Here is a 23,899-nt window from a genome sequence, read left to right on the forward strand (position 1 = left end):
CAAATAGGATTATAAAAACTATGACTCGTACAACACCGGCCAAAACTTTACTGATGATGAAATATCGATTTCAGCGACACCTGGAATAAAAAAAATAAAAAAAACAGTTTTGATTGAACCCTGGCTAAGAAACACTATTTTTCATCATTTTCCACTCCCACGGTGTCAAGAGAGAGAATCGCTTTTCACCTCTCAAAGAAATTCTCATTTTTTTATCTGCCAACAAAACATTGAATCGACCATAGAATACAAAAATCAGAAACACCGAAGCTCTCGTGGTCTTAGCTGACTGTGAGCTTATTCTAAGCCATGTAATAAAACACAACAGATATAATATGGTAACACTGTATGGACTTCAATTTTATATGAAATAATGGTATACTGTACTGTATAGTACTATTAAATTAAATTTAATTTAAATTTTCTGTTTATACTCCGGCACGACAACCAAGTCAGTAGAGTTTACAATAAATTGTCAATACAAATATTTATCGTATTTAGTAGTCACGGACTTGAACCCCGATCCACTCAAGGAACGCATGCTATGCACTCTAGCTCCTGACCACTGATCTACGTCAGGCCTTATTTTGAGTGATCACTGAATTATAACCACCCCTATGAAACCTGAATGCGACCCGTTGACCACGTGAGGTAGGAGAGTGCGCAGTTAGTCGACCTACGTAGCATACATAAGGTGTCAGTGGTTCAGTAGGTAGTAAAATTCCAAGCGCGATGGGTAAAAGGAAGCATTTATCGGACTTTGATGAAGGACAGATTGTGGGTGCTCGACGAGCTGGTTCCTCGATTTCCCAAACGGCTAAACTAGTGGGGTGTTCGAGAGCCGCCGTAGTTAAAGTGTACCAGGACTGGCGTCAAAATGGCCAAACAACGACCGACGGCAAAACTGAAAAGGACACCGAAAGGTTGATGTTAAAGGTGAGCGCCAGGTCCGACGACTCGTACAGGCGAATAGACGCAGCACTGCTCAAGAGTTCACTACCCAATACAACGTGGGCCAACCCGGAACAATGTCTGCCATGACCATGCGTTGCACCCTCGACATATGGGCTATACCAGCAGACGACCTCAACGGCATCCTCTCCTAACCAAGGTTCATCGGCGTAAAAGACTCGCTTGGTGCAAAGAGCATGCAAATTGAACGTTAGAAGACTGGAAGAAGGTGTGCTAGCCGGATGAGTCACGTTATTTACTCCACACCGTGGATGATCGTGTACGGATTTGGCGTCAACAACATGATGCTCTTGATCCATCATGCATGGTATCAAAAGTGCAGGCCGGTGGAAGCGGTTGTATGGTGTCGGGCATGTTTCACTGGCAGGAATTTGACCCCTGGTGCATGTGGAACAACGTATCACTGGTCTCCGCTATAGTCAACTGCTTGCTGACTTCGTACACCCCGCTATGTTACACTTTTTCTCGAATAGCGATGGTGTTTTCCAAGATGACAATGCGTCGAGCCATCGGGCACTTGTTGTGCAGGAACGGTTTTAGGAACACAGTTCTGACTTCCAGCATATCGATTGGCCTCCGAACTCCCCCAATATCAATCCCATAGAGCACTTGTGGGACACTATGGAAAGGCATATCAGGCATCTGGATACACTAATCACCTCCATACCTGCATTGCTGACCTCATTACACACAGCTTGGTTGGCCATACCTCCCGAACGCTTCCAACATCTTGTTGAATCTATGCCACGTCGGATAGATGCTGTACTGATGGCAAAAGGAGGACATAAGAAGTATTAGGTAGGTGGTCATAATTCAGTGACCACTCGGTGTATATAAAATAAAATTCTATTAAATATTTAGTAAAACACAAAGCTTGGGGAAAATTAGCATGTTTGGATTTGGGATATGCTTTAGGTTTGAATACCTATGCAGCAATCAATGGGTGTCAAAGCTATTAAACGCCTGGATGCAACCGAAAAAATATTGTCCTTCAAACTAAGGCTACGTATCTTAATCTATAGTATTAGTTCTCTCCAGGAAGCCTCCTCATCTCTCTCTCTCTCCCCCTCTCTCCGAGAGATAACCTCTCAGACCAGAAGAGTTTGTACTGCGCGAGTTTAGCCCCGACACTACACAGCCAATAAGTACGCACAGTCCTGACTAGCGAACTGCTCAAAGTCGTGAATATTTCCCATTATAATCTACCTCCACTTCCAATATGCACTTGTGTGAGTGACAAAGAATTCTCTTGTGTGTCAGGCTTTTATAGGGGCTTACATCTGGTGAGTATGGGCTTGGCACACCTAGAGTCCTGAGCTGGGTATCATCATTTGTCTCTTCCTTGGTGACTCTCTTCTACTTCTCTCTCTCTTAGGGTTACTATTATTTATTTATTATTTATTATTTTTTTTTTGGCTGGTGCAGCAAAAGCCTCAGGCTTCCTTGCACCACACTGTATGGCTAATGATGACCAATGTTTATTACTTTATTTAGTACTATAAAAATTACGCACTTTAGTGGCCTTTTCAGAGCCGTCCTGACATTACAAAAAATGTCCCTAACAAAGTGTAGTTGGGCTCACAGATTAATCTGTGGGTTGGGTTGTCAGTAAATTTTTTCCATAATACTGTATCAATAAAAAGTCATTTTCGGAAGTTTGTTTGTAGTCAATGCCTGCATTGCCATCTACCGGCGTCATTATTCGCAGCGTCCAAACAACAGGAAATGACTGATACGGCCGTAGAGTAAACTAACTTATTGCTTTGCAGTTCACGTGTATTTTTCTCTCTATTAGTTTTTTTTTTTTTTTTTTTTTTTTTAAACCTTGTCATTTTAACTAAGATGGGAATACCCACAGTAAGTGAAACCAATACTCTGACTTTCGCGACTTACGTTTACTTTAAAGAACGCTTCCGATGATAGGATTATGAGGACTATTTGGCTTGGCCCTCAGAGACAAAGGGGGCCTCGAATAGTTTTTGGATGGATTTTTATTCAGTAATTAGTACATTTTCAGAAAAATCTCAGAAAAGCATTAAATAAATAAGGTGTACATTAAATTTTCTTACTTTTATAAGTGCCACTTTGCTTTCGTTTTCTTTTGAGCTTTTCTGAAATGGTTTGGTCATATTTTTGTGGTAACGCTATTTGAGTCTGCGCTGCGCTGCGCTTTGGATGTAGCTAATATCAGATGTGAATCCGTTCTATAAAAAAAAGGGGGGCTAAACTTCATTTCAGAACTGGGTGCGCACTTCAGACTGTTGGCGAAAAGAAAAGGAAGAAGGCAGTGATTGATCCCCAATCCTCGGTGCTGGTTTAAAACTGGGAAATGAGGTCCCCTCCCCCTCGATGATGATTTAAAATCGGGAAGTTAGTTCCCCCCTCCCTCGGTGCTGGTTTAAAACCACCGGTAAATCACTGCCTTCTTCCTTTTCTTCTCACTGATAGTTTAGAATGCGCACCCTGTTCTGTTATGAACTTTTACCAAAAAAAGAACTCTCCTTTTCAGGGACATGCCGAGCCATTTTAGTACCTGAAGCAAGAATGAAAAATTGGGCCCTATTGTTAATGATGGCAATCTTTTGTTTGGCGCACCTTTTAGCCTTTAACTTGAGGCAAGAGTCTCTTTCGCTTTTACTCGGTTTATTGCCAAGAATATATAGTTTCTTGCGTCCTCGTGGCTAGCACAGTCGGTAGGATCGCCATCCTCTGCACACCAGGTAGAAAAGACCTGGATTTGAGTCCCGTCGATGACAAGAGAAATTTTTATGGGCCTTTTTCACAATGTGGCTGAGTTAGTTGGTCTCAGGCAAGGGTAGCATGGTTCTCCTGGAAACTAGGGTTTTTCATCCAGCATACAGAAAATCGACCACAGAATGCAAGCAATTTACAGACCAAGTATATACTGAGCAATATGGCCCTAGTTGCTAATGCTCCTAAAACCTACTAACAACAACAACAACAACAGTTTCTTGCCTGATACAGCCAATCCAGTAGCAACAGCAACTTACGTGAAACATATATCTATATATATAAAGAAAATTAATAGAGAATAATTGAGATATACAGTGTATATCACAGTAATCATTAAGATTAGAAATAATAAAGATGCCTATATTTGTACATAATAAAATACAAACAATTTACACACAAGTTTACCAAAAGCCTAATTGACAAATATAGGACATTAGACTCTTCTTAAAAAAAATAAAAGCTAAACAAAATAGGCTGCAATCAAAATATAACAATTTTCGCATGCAAAAAGAAGTAAATAGTTTTATTGATATTACAAAATGGTGACGATATTTGAAAATTTTTATTGAGAACTGTTTCTGAATAATTTTTGCACAATTGCTGTTTTCACTGCTGTATGTGGCTGAGAGACCACCAAACTTTTTTTTTTTAATATGTAAAGGAATATTCTTTATTGCACAATGAGAGAAATTAAAACTTGTACAAGCTCTTCATGACCAGAAGTAGGCCATGGGGTTAAAATCATAGGCAACATTAATTAACACTCTTGTTCAATTATTTCTCTTCATTAAAAATCGTAAACATCTAGCTGTCATTGTGGTATTTTTGATATACTGAAAAATAAAACTTATGAATTTAAGTAACTATTAGAATCCCATAAGTGTGATGGAAAAGTTTAGCCATAAAAAAATAAAAATTCGTTATGGCATCATGTATGTATGTTTGACATACATACATACATACATACATGGCATCATGTATGTCAAAAAACAGTGTTGCAATGGAAACTTCACATGAAGTTTTAGTTTCCTTATTTTTTTTTATTACTTTGAGCTCCAATTTTTGGCTGTTCAGTTGGTTGAATTTTTTTTTTTTTTTTGATAACAAATTTGTTGTTTTTAATGATGTTTTCTGATCTTATTATACAATATGGTGTTAGAATTAAGAATAAATTTTTAAAGTTTCCATTTCCAACTGTTTTCTGCTTTTTCCTCCTAAGAAACTGATTGATGCAGTAAAGGCACTATATATTGTCTGCTGTTATTATTGCATGCCTGCTGGATGGTTAAGAATTAGTATCTCTAGAGAAATTATAATTAGAACTGTAATTTGTTGTGTATACTGTTAAAAATTATGGAAAAATTCCAGTTAACGTATTTAAAAATTGAAACAGTGCTCCACAGGCTTTCATAGCAGTACATATTTGTATTATGAGGGGAAGAGTCTGGTTTGCACTGGAGTACTGGTTATAGGGAGAATATTTTGGTAGTATACACAGGGCCAAAAGCTTGGATATAAGCAAGAAAATGTGCTCCTTCCCTTCTACATGAAAAGGCCACCTCCCTACTACATGATCAGTTCCTGTTGATGCTGTTCATTTTACCACCCTTGAGCACTGACACCTGGATGGTAGCTTTCCCATTGCATTAGTCTGTATTATTATATGCTATTTTTTTAGACTGCAATTTTCATAATTATTTAATACCTGTATCATGAATCACAGTATTTTAAACTATGGTTTAGTTTTAAACAAATCAGTTTAAAACAAAACTGATATGGAAATTTCAAATCTATGCCAAGTTATGGAGTAATCAATAGTAAGTATTTATTAATAGATTAGCACAGTCTATCACTACAAATACTTTATAACTAAATATTTTTGGTTATTATAAACTAATTTTAAACACTTTGTAATTTATGTATATTATAATATACTTCCCTAATAAGATTTAATGATAAACTAAAAATATATTTTTCATCTATATTCATGCATGAAGCTTTTAGGGATTAGGATTTTTAGGGACTAGACTTTGTAAACGATTTTGTAATAACTGAGAGGAAGGTGAAAGAGAAATTCTTGAATCTAAAAGTAAATAGCCCCCAAGTACTTTGGGGGCTAATTGACTCTATCTAGTTGTATTAAGCAGCAGTTAAGCATCTTTGGATTTAGGAGATATGCTAGAGATATGCAAATACCTCTCCTATATTCACAAGGGTGAAGTGGGTAGTTATATATAACCGTAAGTTTGACTCTCTACCAGGGAAGGTAATGATGTCAGTAGTTCATGAAGCAATACAGTCATCTTGATATCCAATTTGATTGGACACTATGAGAAAGCCACAGGGAAACGAGATGTAGAGACAATTTTGGCATCATATTTTTAGATTTTAGTAAAATTTTTAATCCTGTTTCACATGAATGAATACTATACAGATTGCTACACTGGGAGTGAGTTAGTGTTATGGATAAAGGAATGGTTGAGTGGCACGTGATAGAGAATGGTTATTAATTGCCACTGATCTTCATAAACTAATAGTGTGCTCAGATTTTGACAAGCTAAATAGGCATTTTGTATTTGCATTCACATATGATGAATTGTTTAGGGAGGGTGATGCCAGAAGTTTATCAAACTGTAACAGGAAGCTGAGTGATTTTATGATAACAGAGAGGAAAGCGGAAGAGAAATTGTTGAAGATAAACATAAAAAAAAGTACCTGACGTGGATGGGAATCCAATCCAGATGTTGACAGGAATTGTGGGTTGGTCACTCACACACTGGCAAGACTCGTAGATTTCATTGATAACTCTTTTCAACGGCAGCTTGTTAGAGAGGCAACAAGAGGAAGCAGTATTCTTGGTTTGGTTATCAGCAGTAATTCTACATGCATTAAGAATTTACAGGTAAAAGCCCCACTGTGTGGCAGTGATCATAGTGTACTGATGTGGAATTTAATTAAAGACAATTACTGTCAAGTGAAAGGCTTTTGTAAGAGTGACTACAGTGTTCTCAGACAGTTTTTAAATTCTGTGCAGTGGGACCAAGTGATGATGTTTGTTACCAACAGCAAATTCTAAATGGGAAGCATTCAGGGAAGTAATCATAGAAGCTACTAGTCTTTGCACATCAATGAAGAAATGCTGTTCAAGGCTTAGACCTAAATAGATGTCAAATGAACTATTGAGACAAAGTAGCAGGAAGAAAAGTCATGGGATGCATATAAATTATCAGGTTATTCAGAAGCCTGTGGTAGATATTAATCAGTCTGTAATCAAATCACAAAGGAGGTTAGGCAAGCTAAGGCAGATTGAGAGACATCTCTCGCAAAAAATGCAAAGAAAACAAGCAAAGACTTATATGCTAATATTAACAGTAGAAGGAAAGGGGATCAAAAGGTGATATGAGTAATTACAGACCTGTCAGCTTAACATCCGTTGCAGTGGTCTCAGACAAGTAATTCAGAAAATAATGGAGTCACTGGTTAAAGAAGTAATGCAGTACCATCTCGACAGGAATGCAGTTATACTGCAGTCACAGCATGGATTTGTTAATGAGCAGTCTTGTCTAACCAATCTGATAAGTTACTAAGATGCAATGACCAAGGAACTGGATGCAAAAAATAATTTTAATATCATCTACATGGATTTCAGAAGGCTTTTGATACTGTTGCACATAAAAGACTGCTGTGTAAACAGGAGCAATGTGGCATTAAGTGCAAGTTACTTTTATGGATAAAAGGATGGTTAATGGGAAGAAGACAAGAAGAAGAGAGTGGTCGTCAATGGACACTGCTCTTCATAGACTGATGTTATGAGTGGAGTCCCCAGGGCTCATTGCTGGGCCTATTGTTGTTATCAATATTTATAAATGATATTGATGATGGTATATCAGGTTAAATGTCCAGTTTACAGATGATAGAAAGGTTGGCAGGATTCTTAATGATAGTACACTGCTGCAACAGGATCTAGTAAAGGTTGAGAGATGGCAACTGAAGTTTAAAATCAACAGATGCAGTGTACTGCATATTATTAGCAGTAACCCCAGCGTAACTTATCAACTGTGTGGTACTACACTCAGGTAGTGGAAAATAAAAAAAAACCTGGGGTTAATTGTTCAGTCAGCTATGAAGTTTTCAGAACAGCTCATGGGGGCTTGTCAATGATATACAGAAATTTTGCTAGCAGGATGAGGAAGTGGTTATCTCTTTTTATAAGGCAATGGTCAGACCACACCTTGAGTACTGTATACAGACCTGGAAGCTTCGGGTTAGGAAGGATGTAGAGCTGCTAGAACGTGTACAGAGGAGGGTAACAAGATTGGTGAGGGGACAGAGGGGTGCTCTTACCAAGAAAGGCTTAAGTGTCACAAATTGCAGCATCTGGAGACTAGGCACTGCAAGGTGATCTGATTGAGGTGTACAAGGTTTTGAGCAAGCTCAGTGCTAATGGGAATCTTCCTCTTGCTCAAATTATGCACTTGAGGGGTATAAATTCAAATTGAGGAAAGATAGTTTCACAATAGATGTGCCATGATTTTCCTTTAGCCGGCAAGTGTTTGATTTGTGAAACAATACTTTGCACAATTACCCCCCAGGTCTTTCATTTTCCATTATCCTGAGTGTATCACATATTTGGTGTTACTCTGGGGTTACTGCTATCCATATGCAGTATTTTGCATCTATTAATGTTAAACTTCAATTGCCATTTCTCAGCCTATCTGTGTAACTTTTCTTAATTGTATTGCAGCAGCAGACCATCACTGTCATTGCAACCCTGCCAACCTTTGTATCATCTGTGCAAACATGGACATTAAGCCTCATTAAAGATCATATACCTTTATCAATATCATTGATATATACACTGTGTGCTGCCATTTTATTAGGTACACTAACCTAGTAGCAGGTTGAGTCTTCTTTAGCCTTCAAACAAGCCTGAATTCCTCTAGGCATGGATTAAACAAGATACTGCAAATGTTGTGCAGGAATGGAGTACCATGCACACATGGGTGTGTCACGCTTTTCTTTGAGATTCAACAGAGATGTATGCCTGCCACAAACAGCCCTTTCCAGCTCATCCCAAAGATGTTCGATAGGATTGAGATCCGGGGAACTGAGTGGACCACTGCAGCCTTTAAAAGTCATTATCATGTTCTTGGAACCATTCCATAGTGATTCGGGCTTTGTGCACCGGTACATTATCCTGCTGGAAGTAACCATCTGACTGAGGATAAACTGTCAATATGAATGATGCACTTGGTCAACTACGATGTTTAGGTACGATGCGACATTCATACATGAATCTATGGGTATCAATGGACCCAATGTGTGCCAAGAAAACATTCCCCACACCATAACACCGCCCCCCCCACCACCTTGCACAGTAGTCGTCAGACATGACGAGTCCATGGATTCACGTAGTTTTCACCAAATTCTGAGCCTTCCATCAACGTGATGCACCAGGAACTTCGACTCGTCAGACCAAGCAACTGTTTTCCAATCCTCGATAGTCCAGTTCTGGTGTTCCTGTGCCCACAGGAGGCATTCTCTCTTGTTCTTCATTGATAACAAAGGTACGTGATGTGGCTGTCGCCTGTTGTAGCCAAAGTGCAACTAGTGGTCCGTTGCGATATTTTGTTCTGCGCACCAAGGTTGTATTCTGATGTGATGTGTGACATTGTGGCCTGTCTGTTTGCTTGCACAATTCTAGCCATCCTCCTCTGACCTCTCTCATCAACAAGTGATTTTCTTCCATAGGAATGTCACTGAGAAGATGTTTACTGTTCGTTGCACCATTCTCAATACACCCTTGAAACTGTGGTGCAGGAAAAGTTCAGGAGAATTGCATTTTTCAAAGATGCTTTGTCCAGCCTGTCTTGCACCTATTACCATGCCACGTTCGAAGTCCGTTAGATCACTCCTTTTCCCCATTCTTGCTACGGTTTGTACGCTTAACTGATACTAGAAAGGTTGTTCTGCTGCATTTATATCCACAACTGTAGTTATGTGATGTGATTTGCAACGTCGTGGGACGAGCCATTTGTGTGCAGAGCAGGGGTGTATCTAATAAAGTGGTAGCACAGTGTATATAGAAAATAGCAATAGGCTCAACACCGAACCCTGGGGACTCCACTAATTACTGTAGTTCACGAAAAGCCTTTATCCATAGCATCAACCAGCCCCTAATGCCCCACTGCCCAATTTGTACAGCAGTCTTATGTGCAACAGTATCAAAAGCTTTCCTGAAATCCAAGTACAGCAGACTCTTGATTAACCGGGGCACTTTAAGATTCCAAATTTAAAAAAAAAAAAAAATCAACTGGAAATCAAAAAATTCAAGTAATAACTAGAATAGGTATTTTACATAAATAATAAACAGATATTTTGCAAGTCGTAAATAAGCGACAAGTGGCATTATAAGTTGTCATTTGGAGATTAGTGTACCTATTATCTTGCAACCCCCGCTTTTTTTACATCCGCCGCTCAAAAAAAAAAAAAAAAAAGAGAGAGAGAGAGACCAAATATTTAGTTTGTTTTAGTGCATTGCGTCAATTGTTGTGTTCCGTTGCAGCGCAAAAGGACAAATTTTGTTTCGTTATTTATGTCAGGGATGTCGGAATTTTTTTATAGTTATTTTTATTTTTATTTTTTGTTTAGAAATCGTGTAAATGATGGGTAAGCGCAAAAGAGTTGCATTTTCAGTTAAAGTGAAACTTGAAATTATTCAAAAGTTTGAAAACGGTGCATCTGTTAAATCTCTAAGGAATCATTATAATAAGGATGTATTAAAATGGCCAAACATTAACAAGTGTGACATAAGCATTGGGAGATCAAGATTGAGAGTAGGAGTGTGCTATAGGCCTAATGACTCTGATGAGTATAATAAGAAACTGTTCGGAGAAATAGAGTGGGCCAGTAAATCAGAGAGTCTTATAATGGGGGATTTTAATTTCCCAGATATTGACTGGAATTTGGGGGCTGGTCACTCACACAGTAGCAAGGATTTTGTGGATTTATTGGATGATTGTTTTCTACATCAGCATGTTCGGGAGGCAACTAGAGGGAGTAATACTCTTGATTTGATTATCAGTAGTGATTCTTCATGCATTAAGAATCTGCAGATAAATGAACCACTTGGTGGCAGTGATCACAGTGTGCTGAAGTGGGAGTTACTCAAAGAGGTAACTACCATTAGGGGTAAAGGGAAGGGGTATTGCTTTCGTAAAGGCGACTACAATGGACTGAGACAGTATTTAAATTCTATACAGTGGGATCAACTGATGATATTGCCAACAGCAAATTCAAAATGGGAAGCATTCAAAGAACTTATCGTGGAAGCTACTAGGCTTTACATACCAACTAAGAAATATTGTTCAAGGTTTAGGCCTAAATGGTTGTCAGATGAACTAATGAGGCATATGGCAGAGAAGAAAAATGCATGGGATACATACAAATTAACACGTGACACGGACGCCTATGATAGATACAAGTTGATATGTAACCAAGTTACAAAGGAGGTTAGGCAGGCGAAGGCAGATTACGAGAGATCCTTGGCAAGGGATGCGAAGAAAAACAGCAAAGAGTTCTTTACTTATGTAAACTCTAGAAGGAAGGGGATGAATCAGATTGGTCCACTTGAGATCGATGGGTCAACTGTTGATGACCCTGCTCGGGTAGCTAACAAACTAAATGAATATTTTGCATCGACATTCACACATGAGGAGTTATTCAGCGAGGGGAATGCCAGAGGTGTATTCAATTCTAGCAGTAAGCTAGAGAATCTTGTAATAACTGAGAGCAAAGTGGAGGAGAAATTGTTGAAGATAAACACAAGAAAGGCACCTGGGGTGGATGGGATCTATCCAGTTATATTAAAGGAGGCAGCAAAGGAGGTAAGCAAACCCTTAGCCATAATTATGAGAGCTTCCTTGGGCTCAGGGGAGGTACCCATTGACTGGAGATGTGCAAATGTGACCCCAATTCACAAAGGGGGATCAAAGGCTGACACAAGTAATTATAGACCTGTGAGTTTAACTTCTGTTCCCGGAAAATTAATGGAGGCACTGGTGAAAGAAGCACTGCAGGATCATCTAGACAAGACTTCAGTTATAGCTAGGACACAGCATGGTTTTGTTAAGGGGAAGTCTTGCCTGACCAATTTGATTGGATACTATGATGCAGTCACAAAAGAACTGGATGCAGGGAATAACTTTGATATTATATACTTGGATCTTAGAAAGGCTTTTGATACTGTTGCACATGGAAGACTGCTGCACAAATTGGAGCAGTGTGGCATTGGAGGCAAGTTGCTGCTATGGATAAAGGGGTGGTTGAGGGGGAGAAGACAGAGAGTGGTAATCAATGGACACTGCTCATCGTGGACTAATGTTATTAGTGGAGTCCCTCAGGGTTCAGTATTGGGGCCTTTATTGTTTTCTGTATTTATAAATGATATTGATGATGGTATATCAGGCTTAATGTCCAAGTTTGCAGACGATACGAAGGTTGGCAGGGTTGTCAAGGACACTACTGACACTATGCTGCTGCAACAGGATTTGGAAAGGTTGAGCAGATGGGCTTCGAGGTGGCAAATGAAGTTTAACATTGACAAATGTAAAGTACTACATATGGGAAACAGCAACCCCAGAGCAGCGTATCAACTCTGTGGTACTACACTGACAGTGGTAGAGAATGAAAGGGACCTGGGGGTGGTGGTGCAGGCAGATATGAAGTTCTCTGAGCAGTGCAGACGAGCTGCAAGTGTAGCTCATGGCGTATTGTCAATGATATATAGGAATTTTTCTAGCAGGGATAAGGAGGTGATTATTCCCTTGTATAAGGCAATGGTCAGGCCACACCTAGAGTACTGTATACAGGCCTGGAGGCCTCATTTCAGGAAGGATGTAGAGCTGCTGGAACGAGTACAGAGAAGGGCAACTAGATTGGTGAATGGGACAAAGGGGTTCTCTTACGAAGAAAGGCTTAAGTTTTGCAAATTACAGTGTCTGGAAACTAGGCACCAGCGGGGTGATCTGATAGAGGTGTACAAAGCCTTGAATGGTTTGAGCATGCTCAATGCTGATGGGATTCTTCCTCTAGCTCAGAAAAATCACCTGAGAGGGCATAAATTCAAATTGAGGAAAGACAGATGTAGGATAGATGTGCGGAAATTTGCCTTTAGCCAGCGGGTGGTTGGTGGGTGGAACAGACTTCCATCCCTTGTCGTGGAAGTTGATAGCCTAAATAAGTTTAAGGCTCAGCTGGACAGGTATTTCGAACGAACAGAGGGGTGAAGTGGAAGTGGTTATTTTTATTTATTTATGTTACTTTTTTTTTTTTTTTTTGGCTGATGCTGCATAAGCTTGCTTTCTTGCATCAAATGCCTCTACTAATGCTAATGCTAATGCTAAGTATCGTGTAGAATTCAAATTTGTCAATAATAATATGGTAGCAATATGTTATTAGTCATTCCCGAGTTACGTAAAACTTGACGAAGTAAGAAGTCATGGAACGTATGTCGGGGACTTTTGTATTTTTCGATTAATCAGGAAATCGATTATCCAGGATTTGTTTTTACCATCTATTCCGGAAAATCGAGAGTCTACCGTATAGGTCAAAATTGTTTTTTGCATCCAGTTCCTTTTGACCACATCATAGTATCCAATCAAATTGGTCAAACAAGATTTCCCCTTACCAAACCCATGTTGTGCCTGAAGTATAATTGCAGCCTTGTCTAGATGATATATGAAGTTTAATGTGTAAATTTGCTGATGATGTAAAAGTAGGCAGGTTGGTTGATAACAGTAATCAGGATATTCTACTCCAGTGAGACCCAAATGAATTAGGCAGGTAGGCTGAATATAGCACTTGAGGTTTAACATTAACAAATTCAAGATTCTACATTTGGATAGTAACAATCTATGAATGAAATATCTAATAACTTCTTATTAGTATTAGTAATGGAAAATGATGCAAAAAAAAACAAAAAACAATTCCCACTTAATCCATTTGACCTTTCGAATTCCGTGATCTCTTCTGACTCCAAGGATGCTCTCATAATTTTGGCTAAAAGTTTGTGGGTCACTTTTGCTGCTATTTTCAAATAAATTAAAGGTTGATAGCTGGAACAAACTTCCATCTGTTGTTGTGGAAGTTGATAGCTTAAATAAATTGAAGGAACTGGACAAACTTTTGGAGTAAATGGATGAGTGAAATAGGATTTTTTTTTTTTTTTTTTTTTTTTTTGGCTGATGCTGTATAAACTTGATTTCTTTCATCAATATGTCTCAACTAATGCTAATTGAATAGATTGCCATATTCTCCCGGTGCCTTATTTATGTTTAGCTTCAATAATTTCTTTTCTAATTTCCTGTCAGTTATCACAAAATAATTTTGATCCTTGTTATTTGATATAATTTTAACAACCCTAAAAAATTATCAGCCCTAAAAAATTCTTTGTGTGTGAACGTAGATGCAAAATATATATATTCATTTTTTCAGCAACCCGAGCAGGTTCATCAATAGTTAAACCATTTATATTTAGCAGGGCACTGCGATTCATCCCTTTCCTTCTGTTTTTAAATAAAGAGGTCGTTTCTATCTACTTTTATTTGCATCCTTTGCCAGAGACTTCTTGTAATGTCTTAACTTGACTAACTAAACTTTTTAAACTAAACTTGATTATAGACTACCTACTGTTGGTTTTATACCTCCTGATAATTTATAAGCATCCTATTCATTTTATTCTCTTCCACTAGTCTCAGTTTATCTGACATCCATTTAGGTCTAAACCTTGAACAGTTTCTGTTAGTTGGTATAAAAAGCATAGTGGCTGCTGTGATTATTTCTCTAAATACATCCAATTTAGAATTCACTGTTGTTAAGATCATCACTTGGTCTCACTGAATAAACTGTAAAAACAGTCTAGGACTATTGTAGTCAACTTTATGAAATCAAAGCCCTTCTCTTTGCCTTCAACGTTAATTAAATCTTGAAATAAACCCCATATCTAAGTATTCAAATAAACTGTGATCACTGCCACGTAATGGTTCTTTTATTTGCTTTGCAGATTTTTAATGTATCAAGAGTCGTCACTGATAATCAGATCAAGAGTATTGATTTCTCTTATTGATTCTGTAACGTGCAGGTATATTGTATAAAAACAGTCATTCAATAAATCTGCAAAAGTCTTTCTACAGTGTGAGTAGTAGTAGTAGTAGTAGTGGCATGTGATGCAAGAAAGCAAATATGAGCTTATGCAGCATCAGCCAAAAAAAAAAATCACACCATTCCCTCCAAATGCCTGTCCAGTTCCTCCTTAAATTTATTCAACCTATCAACTTCCACAACGACAGATGGAAGTTTGTTCAGCAATTAACCACCCGCTGGCTAAAGGCAAATTTCCGCACATCTATTCTACATCTGTCTTAATTTGAATTTATGCCCCCTTAGGTTCGTAATCTGAACAAGTGGAAGGATCCCATCAGAATTCAGCGTGCTCAACCCATTCAAGGCCTTATATACCTCAATCAGATCACCGCGCAGGTGCCTAGTCTCCAACCACTGCAATTTGCAGAACTTAAGCCTCTCTTGGTAAGAGGATCCCTTCATTCCCCTCACCAATCTTGTTGCCCTTCTCTGTACATGCTCAAGTAAATCTACATCCTTCCTAAAATGAGGCCTCCAGACCTGTATGCAGTACTCAAGGCGTGGCCTGACCATTGCCTTATACAGAGGGATAATCACCTCCTTTTCCCTGCTAGCAAAATTCCTATATATCATTGACAAAACCCCATGACCTGCCCTGGCAGCCTGTCTACATTGCTCAGGGAACTTCATATCTGACTGCACAATTACTCCCAGGTCTTTTTCATTTTCTACCACCTTAAATGTAGTACCACACAGTTGGTACATTTCTCTGGGGTTACTTCTACCCATATGCAGTACTTTGCATTTGTCAAGGTAAAACTTCAGTTGCCACTTCTTAGCCCATCTGCCCAAATTATCTAGATCCTGTTGCAGTAGCACACTGCCATTACTGTCATTAACAACCCTGCCAACCTTTGTATCATCTGCAAACTTCGACATTAAGCCTGATATACCTTCATCAATATCATTGATAAATATACAAAACAACAGTGGACCTAACACCGAACCCTGTGGGACACCACTAATAACATTAGTCCAAGAAGAGCAGCACCCATTGATTACCACCCTCTGTCTTCTCCCACTTAACCATCCTTTTATCCATTGTAGCAACTTACCCTTAATACCATTCTGCTCCAATTTGTACAATAGTCTTCCATGCGCAACAGTGTCAAAAGCTTTCCTGAAATCAAAATATATGATATCAAAATTATTTTTTGCATCCAGTTCCTTTGTAACCACATCATAATATCCTATCAAATTTGTCAGACGACTTTCCCTTAACAAACCCATGCTGTGTCTGAATTATTGCTGCAGTCTTGTCTAGATGATCCTGCAATGCATCTTTAACCAGCGACTCCATTATTTTACCCGGAACAGAAGTTAAACTAACTTGTCTGTAATTACTCGTGTCACCCTTCGATCCCCCTTTGTGAATTGGGGATACATTTGCTCATCTCCAGTCTGTGGGAACCTCCCCTGAGTCTAAGGATGCTCTCATAATTATGGCTAAGGGTTTGCTTAGTTGCTTTGCCGCCTCCTTTAATATAACTGGATAGATCCCATCCACTCCAGGTGCTTTTCTTACGTTTAACTTCAACAATTTCTCTTCCACTTTGCTGTCAGTTATTACAAGATCATTAAGCACCCTGCTACAATTTGATAACCTTCTGCCATTTTCAAACCTTAATAACTCCTCATGTGTGAATGTAGATGCAAAATACTCATTCAGTTTGTTTGCTATCTGAGTAGATCATCAACAGTCGAACCATCGATGTCAAGTGGACCAATCAGATTCATCCCCTTCCTTTTAGAGTTTATATAAGTAAAGAAATCCTTGCTGTTTTTCTTCGCATCTTTTGCCAAGGATTTCTCGTAATCTGCCTTCGCCCTCCGAACCTCTTTTGTGACCTGATTACAGATTAACTTATATCTGCCATAGGCTTCTGAGTCTCTTGATAATTTATATGCATCCCATGCATTTTTCTTCTCTGTTATGAGTCTCATTAGTTCATTTGACAACCATTTAGGCCTAAACCTTGAACAGTATTTCTTAATAGGTATGAAACTTTTAGTAGCCTCCACGATTAATTCCTTGAATGCTTCCCACTTAGTATTTACTGTTGGTAACATCGTCAGTTGATCCCACTGTACAGAATTTAAAAACTGTCTGAGACCACTGTACTCGCCTTTACGGAAGCAAAAACCCTTTCCTTTACCCCTGATGGTAATTAAATCTTTAAGTAAATCCCACGTCAGTACACTGTGATCACTGCCACCTAGTGGTTCTTTTATCTGCAAATTCCTAATACATGAATGATCACTGCTGATAACCAGATCAAGAGTATTACTTTCTCTGGTTGCCTCTCGAACATGCTGCTGCAGAAAACAATCATCCAATAAATCCACAAAAGTCTGACTAGTGTGTGAGTGCCCAACCCACAAGTTCCAGTCAACATCTGGGAAGTTAAAATCCCCCATTATAAGACACTCCGATTTACTAGCCCACTCTATTTCTCTGTACAATTGTTCATTGTACTCATTCGAGTCATTAGGCCTATAACACACTCCTACTCTAATTTTTGCTTTCGCAGTGCTTATGTCACACCAAACTGACTCAACAGTGCACTGTTCATCTATATCAACTGGATGCACTTCTTTTGATTTTATGTTTTTCTTTATTAACAGCATAACACCTCCTCCCTTCCTATCCTGTCTATCCTTTCTGTACACATTGTACTCCCCAAATTCCAGTTCGGAATTTGGGGAGTACAATTAGCATGTATACCAATGCTTTTTCTAGCATTGGTATACATGCAAGTATACATGCACCTATTCCTATTCCCAGCCACTCTAACACATCCCATATACCCACCTGTTTCACGATGACTGACATCCGTCCCTGAAACCCCCAACATCCCTCGCTCCAGGTCGCTACTTATTCTAATAGAAGTTGTGCAAGAATCACCTTCTCCTCTGCCTACGGCTACTGTTAAACTATTAGTCCTTGTATCCCCCCAAGCTATCAGTTTTCCGACCCACCTAACACTGCCTCGATAGCATCAGCAAATATTCTTGCAACCTTTCTATTTAAGTGTATCCCATCCCTGTAGAAGCAATCTCTCCTGTTAACAAGTACAGTCCAGGCTGAAAAAAATTCTACCCCTTGAGCCTTGCACAATCTTTCCAGGGCCGAATTGATTGACAAGGCTCTCATCATATACTCCCTCCTATCGTGTCTGGGCAGAATTACAGACACTTTCAAATTCAACCCTAATTCACGGCTTTTTTTCAACAGTGACCTGTACTTATTAAGTAATTCTGCCGGTCTCCTACTCTTAATATCATTAGTGCCAACGTGTACCACTATATCACCTTTTGTGCCCTTAAAAGATGATATCTGCTCTACAACTTCATCAACCTTTGCCCCTGGCAGACATACCCTGGTCCTGTTCCATCTATCCTTTCTACAAAAGATGTTTCCCTGGCAATAGAGTCACCAACAACTACTAGTTCCTTTGAGACCAGCGCAATCTGCCTTGGGGGTTGCCGCTGTGTTGCGTGATGACCAAGTGCAAGCTCTGGCATTGATGTGGGCAGCTGAGAGCCTGATGGGCCCCTCAATTTAGATCTTTCAAGGGCATCCACCCTGTCCTTCAAACTCTCATATAGGCCCATAACAACACTGAGTTGTCGCCTGATTTCCTTACACTCCTTACATCGCGCACACACAAAGACATCCCCCATGGCAATATTATGTTCCGTTCCAGATAGTTCGGCAAACATTTCACAAGCTGCACATTTTTTAAGGCTGTGATGCGTTGGAGAATCGCCCCCCTCAGTTCTCCCCCGAGTCACAGCACTCCTGCCACTTTGTGCCCGTTGATTTGCTGCTCTAGTTTGGGCCATGATATTTTAAATTAATAAGATCAATAAATTAAATTAAATTAAATGTCAATACTACGCTATCTAATAGAGTGATTACCCCACAAGTTCCAGTCGATATTTGGAATGTTAAAATCTCCCATTATAAGATATTCTGATTCACTGGTACACCTTATTCATCTGTATGGTTATTCATTATACTCATCACAGTCATTAAGTCTCTAACGCACTCCTGCTATCATTTTTGTTATCCCGCCATAGTGACACAAAATTGCACTGGCCACTCATCGACTGAACACACTTCAATTTTATGTACTTCTTAGCTAAGAGTATAATTTCTCTTTTGCCTCATGTCCTTTCTGTATATTCCTCATATTCAAATTCTGCATTCCCTATGCCTGAGTGATACCAGGTCTCCGATATCTTTACAATGTCTGAATTTGATGACATAGCCAGTCTTAGGCAACATCCAATGATAAATTAATAATGCATTAGTCAGACTCTAATGATGCAATAAGGATCAGTAACCCTATTATTATATATATGTTAATTGTGTATTTGTTGTTTATATTTTGTTTGTAAATAATTTTAATTTTACTGTAATCTACAGTGAATGATTACTTTAACATTTTTGCTGTTTGGGGGAGAGGCTCTTGTCTCAAGCTAAATAAATGAATATAAATAAACATCATTTGGGTGATGTGTTTTCCTGGGATTGTTGCTACTGAGGGTAGTGGAGTACAAAAAAGATCTGGGTAATTAGCATTAGTAGAGGCATGTGATGCAAGAAAGCAAGCTTATGTAGCATCAGCCAAAAAAAAAAAAAAAAAAAAAAACCTTTCCATTTCACCCATCCATTCACTCCAAATGCTTGTCTAGTTCTGCCTTGAACTTATTTAAGTTGTTGGCCTCCACTATGACAGATGGAAGTTTGTTCCAACAATCAACCACCCACTGGCTGAAGGCAAATTTCCACACATCTATTCTACAATTGTCTTTCCTCATTTTGAATTTATGTCTCTTCAAGTGAGTAATCTGAGCAAGAGAAAGAATCCCATCAGCATCTCAAACGATTGAAAGCCTTATACACCTCAATCAGATCATCTCACAGGTGCCTAGTCTGCAGACACTGCAATTTGCAGAACTTACGCCTTTCTTGGTAACAGCAACCCTTTGTTCCTCCTACCAATCTCATTGCCCTTCTCTGTACTCGTTCCAGCAGCACTCAATCTTTCCTAAATTGAGGCGTCCAGACCTGCATGCAGTACTCAAAGGTGTGGCCTAACCATTGCCTTATACAAGGGGATATTCACCTCCTTATCCCTGCTAGCAAAATTCCTGTGTATCATTGACAAGACACCATGAGCTACTCTTGCATTCTGTCTGCACTGCTCAGAAAACTTCATATCTGACGACGCAATTACCCCTGGTCTTTTTCAGTCTCCACTACCTTGAGTGTAGCATCACACAGTTGGTATGTTACTCTGGGATTACTGCTACCCATATGCAGTACTTTGGGTAATTCAAACCAAACCCATGAGCTTCCCTGTCTGCACTGCTCAGAAAACCTCATGGCTAGAATTGAATAAAGAGCATGGATAAAGAGGTGATTATTCCATTGTATTAGGCACTGAATTGGTGTATCTTGAGTAGTGCATACAGGTTTGGTAGTCTCATTTTAGGAAGGATGTGGATCTTCTGGAATGGGGGGCAGAGAAGAGAAACAAGATTGCTGCTGCTCTTGAATTGTAATGTCAGAAAACCAGACATTTGTGAGGAGACTTGGTTGAAGTGTTTAAGGCTTTACTTTAAACGATTTTAGTAAACAAAATGGTGATGTCATATTTACTCTTTCTTGGGCAACACATAATGGGACATAAATTTGAATTGGAAGGACAGTAGCATAGATATGCCAAAATTTGCTATCAGTCAGGGAATAATTGTTGAAATGAACTTCCATCCGATGTTATGGAAGCGGCTAGTTTAATGAACTTAAAAGAGAAAAGGAGGATTGAATTAAGGGGATTTTTTTATTTTATTTATTTATTTATTTGTTTTTTATGGCTGATGCTGTATTAGGTTCCTTGCATCATTTTCCACCCTAATGTTAATGAGAAAAATTATATCAAGAATCCAATACAGCATCAGGCATGGGTCTCAGTTGGTCTGCCCTTCTAATGCAGCTACTAAGATGTGATTGGATGCATGTTGGGGACTGGCAGTAGTATATTGGAAAATCAAATTACTGTTATAATCATAATTATTATAATTACTATAAGAATAAAGAGGATTTTATAAACTTTGAATTTCATGAATAAGATTTTGTTTATTTCCAGTTCACAAAAGCAATTTCGAATGGTATTCCTTCTTATAGAGAACGGATGTTGGAACATTCTCGCCACCGAGCCTTATCATGTGTTAGGAGAAAAGAATATGCCCGAGCCTTAGCTCACTTTTTTATCATATCTGAAATTCAGAATGACCTTATGCAACCATTTAAAGAACCATTCATAGCTGCTCTAAGTATGCAAATAAACTTTTAGTACTTTTGAAATTTTTGTTGTTTTAATAATTTAAAATTGGTATAATTTTGTCATAATATCAATTCCTGGTTTTATGGTGCATCACTTAATTTTTATAATTTAAAGCAGTACCTGTTTCATGATGAACAAGTGGATTCATCATGAAATAGCTATTCTGGACTTGGCCGGAAAGAAAATTCAATTAAAAAATTTTCAACAAGTATCGTGAAATCAATTCATTTGAATTTAAGGCCAGTTGTTTTCCTGATTAGTGTTATTCATTGCTTGACTACATGTGCTATTTTACACCAGTCATAATATGCCAAATTTAGGACAAATGAATAAATTCTAGTGCCATGTCAAGACTTTTAAGTGTCTAGGTGTAAATAAGAAAATTCTGCTCTCTTCTTCCTCCTCTCCCATTGCATAAAAAGGTCATCCTTATACAGTAATTCCATATTCATTTAGTTACTTCTCCTGTAAGCTAGCGCCTTGATACATTTGCTTTCATATTTAACATAGCCATGTTTTTATTATTTGTTACTTCGCTAAAATCTGTAATCTCTGCAAATTAGTTGATTTTATTGCTAGCAAATGACCTGTCATAATGGTTTAAAGGTGTTGAAGGGATGCTAAGTGCTTTTGATCCAAGGAAAGGGTTTTATGGCTCTGGGGAGTGAAATCACCTTCTGACCTATTGGTTTATATTTTGAGTACATTCCTTTTGGTAGTCAGTGAACTTTTAAGGGGCATTTTGAAATATTAAAGCATTTTTTTCACAACACTGATGTTCTTCTTATATAATATTTCCACATAAGTATCCTTTTATGTAATAATTAACTTGTATATAATAAGTATAAAAATAAATATCTGCATATTTAACATTTAAGTTTAATTTCAAAATATACAAGGGGAGTATGAGGATCTTTGAAAATGTTTTAAGGAGTATCACAACAAAAAAAGTTGAATACTCTTTGTGTAAATCTTACCATCGAAGATAAATCTGAATTAGAGGTGTTTGTCATGATAAATATTCATGAAATGCACAATTTTTGTGCTTTAGCCTATTCAGTATGACAGTTCACCATTTTGCTCCTTGTCATATGTACTAGTTCCATTTTTGCTGTTGTTTATAGATCTTAAAGAGCAACCATTTCACTGTCAGGCAAACAAACACAAAGATTTTGCAGATTTTCATCTGATCCTTAGAGAACCATGTAGTTCAGTAGAGGTTGTGTTACCGTATGCATGTGTTTATCCTGAAAATCAGAAGGAAATCCTGGTGCCACAACTATGAAGTACAGTCGGTCCTCGTATAACACGTGTTTACATTACACGAATTCGATCATACACGATTTGTAAATAGGGGAACGATATCTTATATAACACGAACCGAATTCACTTATGCATGATTCACCTTTGTGTTTACAAGAAATGGCAGTCGAACGCAGAATCACCCCAACCGAACGCAACACGATAGGAATGAAGAGAAGATTCTGAAAATGTATTTATGTTTTTTATATCAGTGAAGGGGAAACACATTTCACCATAATAACGTAAAAACCAACACAATTCCAGCAATCGGTATAATCGCAAATGCAATTAGATGGAGTTTACTACCAGTTTATAACAGATTCCACTAGCAGAAACGCAATTGGAAATTGTTTTTATTGTTTTATGGTAGTAACCCCCAGAAATGTGCTTCAGTAAAATGTGAGGTGTTAATAGTGTATCTCGGCCTTTACGGTGTTTATTCAGTTGCTACACGGGCGCAGCTTTGTTTATGTGTATCAAGCATGCCTCCTCGTTTTGTAATTGTGCTTTATTCCCTAAAAATTAGTAAAATAATACTTAAAAGGTGTGAAAAGGAAGTGTCCTGGCGAAGACACTGCAGATTCAGAGAGAAAAAAAAAAAAGCAATATCGATAAACAGAGGTGGACTGGATCGAAAATTCCTACCCGGGAAAATTTATAGTGGCCTCATACTACGGTTTATGGCCAAAATCACACCGGCCTCCGGCCCACAGAGATTTCCCGGGTAAGGCTTATGGCCAGTCTGCCTCTGTCGATAGAGAAAAAATATGAAATTGTGAAACGCTTTGAGCAAAATGAAAGACCATGTGATATTGCACGTGCTACAGACCTAAATGAGGCAACGCCGAGAATTAGAAAGAATGCAGAGACAATAAAAACAACTTTCACAGCAGGAACAACACAAAGTTTTTTTTTTTTTTTTTTTTTATGAAAACCCCAAACACGAGTTGTAATTAAAATCCATTAGATTAAGACACAAAGAATTGGAAGAGATGAAACGGCTGTCATCTGTTTGGATAGAAAATCAAACAAAAAACAAGTTTGCTTACGATAGAAGCAAAAGCATTAGTAATAGTCGTAATAAAATATGTAAGCATTTTATTACGACTATTTTATTTAATATAATAATTTTTTTACTATTTTATTAATAAATTATTTATTATATTATAATAAAAATAAAAAATATAATATTATTTTTTATTACGTATTTTAATCGTTATAAAATACTTACTTATAACGATTAAAATTACCCGATTATTTATTGTGTTTGGTAATGTTTTGGTTCCAACTGTGTGTTCAATCTTGGGTGGTCG

General features: G+C 38.2%; 1 protein-coding gene across 1 annotated transcript in view; it reads left to right on the forward strand.

The window, feature by feature from the left end:
- The first annotated feature begins 2,787 nt into the window (after nt 1–2,787).
- LOC150090590 (protein arginine N-methyltransferase 9-like) overlaps nt 2,788–23,899 on the forward strand; it is an 89,265-nt gene continuing 68,153 nt past the window's right edge. The window contains exons 1-2 of the mRNA XM_090386580.1: nt 2,788–2,829; nt 21,087–21,273. Coding sequence (XP_090242706.1) covers nt 2,815–2,829; nt 21,087–21,273 — 202 coding nt within the window. The 5' untranslated portion in view covers nt 2,788–2,814. The remainder of the gene's footprint in view (nt 2,830–21,086; nt 21,274–23,899) is intronic.

The sequence above is a fragment of the Mastigoproctus giganteus genome, chromosome 1 (genome assembly GCF_048544385.1).
Source record: "Mastigoproctus giganteus isolate SK-2022 chromosome 1, ASM4854438v1, whole genome shotgun sequence".
Taxonomy (NCBI): Eukaryota; Metazoa; Arthropoda; class Arachnida; order Uropygi; family Thelyphonidae; genus Mastigoproctus; species Mastigoproctus giganteus.